This window comes from Aethalodelphis obliquidens, unplaced genomic scaffold (genome assembly GCF_003676395.1).
Source record: "Aethalodelphis obliquidens isolate GAN/ISIS:26980383/991018 unplaced genomic scaffold, ASM367639v1 scaffold17, whole genome shotgun sequence".
NCBI lineage: Eukaryota > Metazoa > Chordata > Mammalia > Artiodactyla > Delphinidae > Aethalodelphis > Aethalodelphis obliquidens.
Window position 1 is genome coordinate 8,760,438 of NW_020837961.1, and position 10,198 is coordinate 8,770,635.

A 10,198-nucleotide genomic window follows, 5' to 3' on the forward strand; every position below is an offset into this window, starting at 1 on the left:
TTTAGACCTGCTTAATCTGGACTCACTTGAGGATTAATTCCTTTTACTTCTCAAATTAAGTGAATAACATACATGATTTTGTCAGGTAAACTCACTGATATACACAAGTTGAAATTGTCAATATTGGTATAATAGAGGCAGTTTAGTGAAAATCCCCCCCCCACTTATTTTTTTCCTAGTGCATCTTAAAAGAAAATACATATATATATATATGTCGAACTAGTATAAACTTTTTCTCCTCAAACAAGTTGTTAAAGAATACATCTTTGATTCATATCAGATCTGATCCTTTAAATGAAGCCATAATAAGTGAATAGCAGTATGTCTTCTATGAAGGTCAAGTTCATAGTGTCATTTTGACTGGCTAAGGGCTGTTAGAACATGCTCAGATGTATTGAGTAGAACAAGATGCCTTTTTGCCCATTTACTTTCGTAAGTATTGGTTGCTATAGATTTACTTCCAGAGCGTACCATTTCTGATTTTTATACAAGAAAATGTGTGCAGGGCTTAAAATATAGTCTCTTTAAAATGACAGCAAAAAAATATGTTGCAGATCAGGCTTTTCTTAATAGTGCGCTGCATAATAAAGAGTACATTTTTTAGTCTGTTTTTAAATCTCACTCTTTGTAAGTACATTTGGCATTAATTACATAGAAGATTGCTTTTGTCTACTTCTCGATAGTGCATACAATTTCATTGGGTTTCTGTTTTAGCCTCTAGAAACTGTTTGACAAGGTGCTGGAAAAATTGTTTCTGCATCATATCAGTTTTAATTCCTGCAAGAGGCTTTAAAACATTCTGACATACCATAATAATCAGAGTGCTCTGAATTCCTTCATCTCTGGAGAGATCAAAGCAACATGCAAATTAATCTCTGAGGCATTTCTATGAGGAAGGTATTGAGTGTTACTACCACCATTCTATCCTGATCTAAACGGAGAAACAGTCTCAGAGAGGCTAAGCAATTTTGGGTAGTTCAGGCAAGAAAAGGGGCAAACACCCAGACACATATGCCCTTGTTAAGTCTGATGAATGACCTTTTTTCTTCTACTAACGTTTTTTGTAACCGAGATAAAATGATAAAGATATAAACAGAACAAGATCAAAACATGAAAATTAACTCTTTCCATTTTTTTCCGCTAACAGATTTTTCAAAAGGATCTTACAGATATGCACCGATGGTGGCATTTTTTGCATCTCATACATACGGAATGACTGCACCTGGTCCTATCTTATTTAATAACTTGGATGTCAACTATGGTGCCTCATATACTCCAAGAACTGGAAAATTCAGAATCCCCTATCTTGGGGTGTATGTTTTTAAGTATACCATTGAGTCATTTAGTGCTCATATCTCTGGATTTTTAGTGGTTGATGGAGTAGACAAGCTTGCATTTGAGTCTGAAAGTATTAACGGTGAGATATGCTGTGATAGGGTTTTGACTGGGGATGCCTTATTAGAATTAAATTATGGGCAGGAAGTGTGGTTGCACCTTGTAAAAGGAACAATTCCAGCCAAATTTCCCCCTGCTACTACATTTAGTGGTTACTTATTATACCGTACATAAATTAGTGTGAAAGACAGACTGTCACCTTTACTGAGAAGCAGCCAGTGTTTTTATTTATCTTTGCATGCACATTTGCTCTGTTTTTGGTTTTTCCACATGAATGAAAACCAACTTCTTTTTAAAATCTGAGTAAGGCTGCAAGTTTGTTTATTTCATAAAATTATTTGAATATCTTTTGGACAACCTGTATATGGAGTTCTTGCTCCTAAGGAGATTTAGAGGCATGGAAAACAAAGTGCATTTGTTAGCATAACCACTCCTATTTTTGTCTTTTCATGTTAAGGCATTTCAGTGTAAAAGAAATATTATAAAATGACAATCACTCAATATTGCCAGTCACAGTAGTCTTTCCAATAGAACATTTAACTTTTGGTATTCTCTGTGTACATAAATATATAACATATGTTTCTTAAATTCACAAATTCAAATAAAGTACTCAAAGACCAAGAAGTTTCTTTTAACTTTGATTTTTATTCTTTCCTGTTGAGTTGATTAATTTTACATATTAAAATTTTCATTTGTAATGAGAATTTTTAAAGCTGAATTAGAAACTTAAAATATGCTTAACTATTGTTCCCTTCCTAAACTATATTCAATATCCTGTGATCAACCATAATGAAAACTTTGACAAAAGAATATATATATGTATTACTGAATCACTTTGTTGTACTCCAGAAACTAACACAACATTGTAAATCAACTATACTTCAATAAAATTTTAAAAAAACCTATTGTTCCCTTCCTATAATTAGAGAATAAAGTAGTACTTGACACATTTGAACACTTACACCCAAGTCTAAAAATATAGAAGTGGACATTTTACCTGCCTCCATCATACAATATCTACAGGGGAAAAAAATAACACTTTTCTCTAATGAGTATCCTGTGGTAACACATGCAGACCTGCCTTATTCTTATAACAGGTGCATATATGCCACGGTGATACTACAATTTATGGATTTATGGGATGCTCCCTCTGCTTTGGTTTTCTTCTAAGCAACTTCTACTGATTCCTTACAAAAGCTTTTATAAGGTGGGTATTATTATCATCATTTTTATGGTTGAACAGCAATTGACTAAGGAATGGACCAAGCTTCACAAGTAGGAAGGACTGAGGCAGTATTTAGAATCAGCCATTCTTCTCCAGCACCCACATCCATCCTTTCTGTATGTTACCTCCTAAGATGTACCATAATTGATTTAATAATCTCTTATGAAGGCCATTTGCATTATCTCCAATGTTTCATTATAACAATGTTATTGTAGTGAACACCCTTAAACATATATTCCCTATGTATTTAACAAGATAGTTTTGAACAAGAGATTCCTATAAATTATCCTAAAAATAATAAGTAAGAAGTTTTTGGTATGGCAAACATTTTTCATGAATTAATTCCTCTAATGCTTACTATAGTCCTATGTATAACATACTAACCATGTGAGATATGTATCATGTATTATTCTCCTTATACTTATGAGGAACAGAGGCAGGAAGAAGGTAATTTTCCCAATAGTTCAGCAAATTGTGAGAATTTCAGGAACAAAGGATAAGCATATATTTTTATTTTCTAACGTACTATCAAGGTGCCCTTGAAAAGATTTGTACCACTCCATAGGCCCAGTTTGCTCATGTTTAAAGAGTACTCATTACCCCCAACACATACTCATTAAAACTCACAATTTTTAAAAATATTGCCAATCTCAAAAGTGAAAATATTATCTCCTCATGGCAGAAACTTAAAAATTTTTCAAATTTGCTGAAACTTGAAAGCATATGTTCGGACAAAGAGTTGTACACAAATGTTCAGTGTAACTTTATTTATAATAGCCAAAAACTAGGTTCCACCCACACGTCCAGCAATAGATGAATAGTTAAGCAAACTCTGGCATACCCATACAGCAGAGGACTGCCAATCAATAAAAAGGAATGAACACACTACAACACATATCACAGATAATCTGTAGAAGATTTCAAACTGCAGCCTAATGAACCTGGAAGAACCCTGCAGGTAAGCGTGAAGTGACTACTGCCCATCAGAATGTCTCATGTTGAGCCAACATAGCTGTGCCTTCACAGCTGAGCCTCACTCAGGACACTGGGGAAGAGTGTGAGCCAGATGCTGACAAGTAAAGGCCGAATGATTGACAATTTCTATTCTGTGTAAATGTGTCATTTTCAAAAATATTGGGAAAGTTTTGATAATTTCTTTAGTCCCTGCCTGAAATTACATCACAATCTACAAGAGAGGCAGGTGGGAGGGGCCCTCCAGGACCTGAGGAGTGGGAGAGGAGCAGAGGATGTTTGCCCCACCCACTCGAGCCCGGGAAACCTGATGAGCACCCAGGCTGGTCCCCCACCCTCTGAGACCAGAGGCAGGAGACCCGCCTGGGCCCCTTCTGTTCTGTTGAGCCTAAGCTCCACACTCCACACCCCCCAGGGCCTTTTCCAGCCCCGTGGGTGCTAAGTATAGGCCCTGCCCACCACCCAAACCCCACCCCTTCTTAGGCCTCACCCTCCACAGCAAGGCCTTCTCCCCCATTTTTTTTCTTCTCCTTTTTTACTATTGTGGTTTTGTTTCAGGAACAAGGTGAATTCCAGTTGTTGTTTCATCTATATTTTTATTTTTATATTCTTTCTAACATAACTGTTAGTTTCCTAGTCTAATTTTATTTTTTATTGTTCTCCTTTTTTTTTTTTTTTTTTTGTCACCCCGTATGGCTTGCAGGATCTTGGTTCATGAGCAAGGGGTCAGGCTGAAGCTGCTGTGGTGGGAGCTTCAAGTCCGAACCACTGGACTAACAGAGAACCTCAGACTCCAGGAAATATTCATCGGAGTGAGGCCTCCTGGAGGTCCTCATCTTGGCACAAAGACCCAGGTCTACCCAACAGCCTAGAAACTCCACTGTTGGAATCCTCAGGCCAAACACGCAGAAGGACAGGAACACAATCCCACTCATCCAAAAAAAAAAAGAGAGAGACAGCAAAAGAATATGTCACAGATGAAGGAGCAAGGTAAAAACCTACAGGACCAAATAAATGAAGAGGAAATAAGCAACCTACTTGAAAAAGAATTCAGAGTAATGATAGTAAAGATGATCCAGAATCTCGGAAATAGAATGGAGGCACAGACTGAGAAAATACAAGAAATGTTTAACAAAGACCTAGAAGAACTAAAGAACAAACAAACACAACAACTGAAATGAAAAATACACTAGAAGGCATCAATAACAGAATATCTGAGGCAGAAGAACAAATAAGTGAGCTGGAAGACAAAATGGTGGAAATAACTGACAAGGAGCAGAATAAAGGAAAAATAATGAAAAGAATCGAAGACAATCTCAGAGACCTCTGAGACAACACTAAGTGCACTAACATTCGAATTATAGGGGTCCCAGAAGAGGAAGAGAAAGAGAAAGGTCCTGAGAAAGTATTTGAAGAGATTATAGGGGAAAACTTCCCTAACATGGGAAAGGAAATAGTCACCCAAGTCCAGGAAGCACAGAGAGTCCCATATAGGATAAACCCTAGGAGAAACATACCAAGACACATATTAATCAAACTAACAAAAATTAAATTCAAAGAAAAATTATTAAAAGCAGCAAGGGAAAAACAAAAAATAACATACAAATGGATCCCCATAAGGTTATCAGCTGATTTTTCAGCAGAAACTCTGCAGGCCAGAAGGGAGTGGCAGGATATATTTAAAGTCATGAAAGAGAAAAACCTACAACCAAGATCACTGTACCAAGCAAGGATCTCATACAGATTCAATGGACAAATCAAAAGCTTTTCAGACAAGCAAAAGATAAGAGAATTCAGCACCACCAAACCAGCTTTACAACAAATGCTAAAGGAACTTCTCTAAGCAGAAAACACAAGAGAAGGAAGAGACCCACAAAAACAAACCCAAAACAATTAAGAAAATGGTAATAGGAACATACATATCGATAATAACTTTGAATGTAAATGGATTAAATGCCTCAACCAAAAGATACAGACTGGCTGAATGGATACAAAAACAAGACCCATATATATGCTGTCTACAAGAGACCCACTTCAGACCTAGGGATGTATAGAGACTGAAAGTGAGGGGATGGAAAAAGATATTCCATGCAAATGGAAACCAAAAGAAAGCTGGAGTAGCAATACTCATATCAGACAAAATAGACTTTAAAATAAAGACTATTACAAGAGACAAAGAAGGACACTACATAATGATCAAGGGATTGATCCACGAAGAAGATATAACAATTATAAATGTTTATGCACCCAACACAGGAGCACCTCAGTACATAAGGCAAATGCTAACAACCATGAAAGTGGAAATCGACAGTAACACAATCAGAGTAGGCGACGTTAACACCCCACTTACACCAATGGACAGATCATCCAAACAGAAAATAAATAAGGAAACACAAGCTTTAAATGACACCACAGACCAGCTAGATTTAATAGATATTTATAGAACATTCCATCTGAAAGTGGCAGAATACACTTTCTTCTCAAGTGCACATGGAAATTCTCCAGGATAGATCACATCTTGGGTCACAAATCAAGCCTCGGAAAATTTAAGAAAATTGAAATAGCATCTTTTCTGACCACAATGCTATGAGATTGGAAATCAATTACAGGAAAAAAAAACTGTAAAAAACACAAATACATGGAGGCTAAACAGTGCACTACTACATAAACAAGAGATCACTGAAGAAATCAAAAAAGAAAGTTAAAAATACATAGAAAGAAATGACAATGAAAACACGATGACCCAAAACCTGTTGGATGCAGCAAAAGCAGTTCTAAGAGGGAAGTTTATAGCACTTCAATCTCACCTCAAGAAACGAGAAAAATCTCAAATAAACAATCCAACCCTACACCTAAAGCAACTAAGAAGAACAGAGAAAACCCAAAGTCAGTAGAAGGAAAGAAATCATAAAGATCAGAGCAGAAATAAATGAAATAGAAATGAATAAAATAATAGCAAAGACCAATAAAACTAAAATCTCATTCTTTAAGAAGATAAACAAAACTGATAAACCCTTAGCCAGACTCATCAAGAAAAAAGGGAGAAGACGCAAATCAATAAAATTAGAAATGAAAAAGGAGAAATCACAACTGACACTGCAAAAATACAAGGGATTATAAGAGGCTACTACAAACAACTATATGCCAATAAAATGGACAACCACGAAGAAATGAACAAATTCTTGGAAAGGTACAATTTTCCAAGACTGAACCAGGAGGAATTAGAAAATATAAGCAGATCTATCACAAGTACTGAAATGGAAACTGTAATTAAAAATCTTCCAACACACAAAAGTCCAGGACCAGATGGCTCCACAGGTGAATTCTATCAAATATTTAGAGAAGAGCTAACACTGATCCTTCTCAAACTTTTCCAAAAAATTGCAGAGGGAGGAACACTCCCAAATTCATTCTACAAAACCACCATCACCCTGATACCAAAACCAGAAAAAGATATAACAAAAAAAGAAAATTATAGACCAACATCACTGATTAACATAGATGCAAAAATCCTGAAAAAAATACTAGCAAACAGAATCCAACAACATATTAAAACATATTAAAAGGATCTCACCATGATCAAGTGAGATTTATCCTAGGGATGCGAGGATTCTTCAATATAAGCAAATCAATGTGAAACACCATATTAACAAATTAAGGAATAAAAACCATATGATCATCTCAATAGATACAGAAAAAGCTTTTGACTAAATTCAATACCCACTTATGATAAAAACTCTCCAGGAATTGGGCATAGAGGGAACTTACCTCAACATAATAAAGGCCATATATGACAAACATCATACTCAGTGGTGAAAAACTGAAAGCATTTCCATTAACATCGGGAACAAGACAACGATGTCCACTCTCACCACTGCTATTTAACATAGTTTTGGAAGTCCTAGCCATGGCAATCAGAGAAGAAAAAGAAAGGAATACAAATTGGAAAGGAAGAAGTAAAACTGTCACTGTTTGCAGATGACATGATACTATACATAGAAAATCCTAAAGATGCCACCAGAAAACTACTAGAACTAATCAATGAATTTGGTAAAGTAGCAGGATACAAAATTAATGCACAGAAATCTCTTGCATTCCTATACACGAATGATGAAAAATCTGAAAGGGAAATTAAGAAAACACTCCCATTTACCATTGCAATGAAAAGAATAAAATACCTAGGAATAAACCTACTTAAGGAGACAAAAGACCTGTATACAGAAAACTACAAAACACTGATGAAAGAAATTAAAGACTATACAAACAGATGGAGAGATATACCATGTGCTTGGATTGGAAGAATCAACATTGTGAAAATGACTATATTACCCAAAGCAAACTACAGATTCAATGCAATCCCTATCAAAGTTCCAATGGCATTTTTCACAGAACTAGAACAAAAAATTTCACAATTTCTATGGAAACACAAAAGACCCCGAATAGCCAAAGCAATCTTGAGAAAGAAAAATGGAGCTGGAGGAATCAGGCTCCCTGACTTCAGACCATACTACAAAGCTACAGTAATCAAGACAGTAAGGTACTGGCACAAAAACAGAAATATAGATCAATGGAACAGGATAGAAGCCCACAGATAAACCCACGCACATATGGTCATCTTATCTTGGATAAAGAAGGCAAGAATATACAGTGGGGAAAAGACAGCCTCTTCAATAAGTGTTGCTGGGGAAACTGGACAGGTACATGTAAAAGAATGAAATTAGAACCCTCCCTAACCCCATACACAAAAATAAACTCAAAATGGATTAAAGACCTACATATAAGGCCAGACACTATCAAACTCTTAGAGGAAAACATAAATAGAAAGCTCTATGACATAAATCACAGCAAGATCTTTTTTGACCCACCTCCTAGAGAAATGGAAATAAAAACAAAAATAAGCAAATGGGACCTAATGAAACTTAATAGCTTTTGCACAACAAAGGAAACCATAAACAAGATGAAAAGACAGCCCTCAGAATGGGAGAAAATATTTGCAAATGAAGCAACTGACAAAGGATTAACCTCCAAAATATACAAGCAGCTCATGCAGCTCAATATCAAAAAACAAATAACCCAATCCAAAACTGGGCAGGAGACCTAAATAGACATTTCTCCAAAGAAGATATACAGATTGCCAACAAACATATGAAAGGATGCTCAACCTCACTAATCATTAGAGAAACGCAAATTAAAACCACAATGAGGTATCACCTTACAGCGTTCAGAATGGCCATAATAAAAAAATCTACAAAGAATAATTGGTGGAGAGGATATGGAGAAAAGGGAACCCTCTTGCACAGTTGCTGGGAATGTAAATTGATACAGCCATTATGGAGAACAGTATGGAGGTTTCTTAAAAAACTAAAAATAGAATTACCATATGACCCAGAAATCCTACTACTGGGCCTATACCCTGAAAAAACCATAATTCAAAAAGAGACATGTACCACAATGTTTATTGCAGCACTATTTACAATAGCCAGGACATGGAAGCAACCTAAGTGTCCATTGACAGATGAATGGATAAAGAAGATGTGGCACATATATACAATGGAATATTACTCAGCCATAAAAAGAGATGAAATTGAGTTATTTGTAGTGAGGTGGGTGGATGGAAATAGAGTCTGTCATACAGAGTGAAGTAAGTCAGAAAGAGAAAAAGAAATACCATATGCTAACGCATACACATGGAATCTAAAAACAAAAAAAAATGGTACTGAACCTAGTGGAGAGCAGGAATAAAGACCTCGACATAGAGAATGGACTTGAGGACACGGTTGTGGAGGGGGAAGCTGGGGTGAAGCGAGAGAGTGGCACGGACATATATACACTACCAAATGTAAAACAGATAGCTAGTGGGAAGCAGCTGCATAGCACAGGGAGATCAGTTCGGTGCTTTGTGACCACCTAGAGGGGTGGGATAGGGAGGGTGGGAGGGAGGCTCAAGAGGGAGGGGATATGGGGATATATGTATGCATATAGCTGATTCACTTTGTTGTACAACAGAAACTAACACAGTATTGTTAGCAATTATACTCCAATAAAGATCTATTAAAAAATAATTAAAAATAAAAATAATTTTTTTTAATTTCTTCAAGTACTCCTAGATTAAACAGAATCTTTTTCTTCCAAATATACTTCAACAGATACCAGTGATTTCAATGTCCTGCCTTTTCTGTAATATTAGCAAGAACAGAAGGAAGTAAATCATTTGACAATATTTTTATTGCCCTGCACGATTTAATTTTTGATTTTGTAATTAGATAATTTAGAACATTTAGCACTAAATGATGCTTCGGTGTTTGGAGTTTTAATTACTAATATTATTCTTTATTTTCATACGTATTTGTAAAAATACACAGTTAAATGACAAGTTGCCACCCATAGCCAAAAAGCGTTCCAGCCACTTCTAAGTTGCTGTGACCTTGTCTCGGTATCTTTTAAAAAGCCACCCAATAAAATGTAGGACAGCTGTGTAATATATTTCTAATCATCATGATCAAACTTTCCATGTATAAAAAATATAACACTGGGATTTTCTTGATTTTTCCTATGGAGACAGCAGACTTTAATGGATATTATTTCCTAGATTGAATTCCAGAGCTC

At 35.9% G+C, this 10,198-nt stretch overlaps 1 protein-coding gene across 1 annotated transcript in view; it reads left to right on the top strand.

The window, feature by feature from the left end:
- MMRN1 (multimerin 1) overlaps window positions 1–2,016 on the top strand; it is a 72,304-nt gene extending 70,288 nt beyond the window's left edge. Inside the window, exon 11 of the mRNA XM_027116918.1 lies at window positions 1,148–2,016. Coding sequence (XP_026972719.1) covers window positions 1,148–1,569 — 422 coding nt within the window. The 3' untranslated portion in view covers window positions 1,570–2,016. The remainder of the gene's footprint in view (window positions 1–1,147) is intronic.
- Window positions 2,017–10,198: the final 8,182 nt, after the last annotated feature.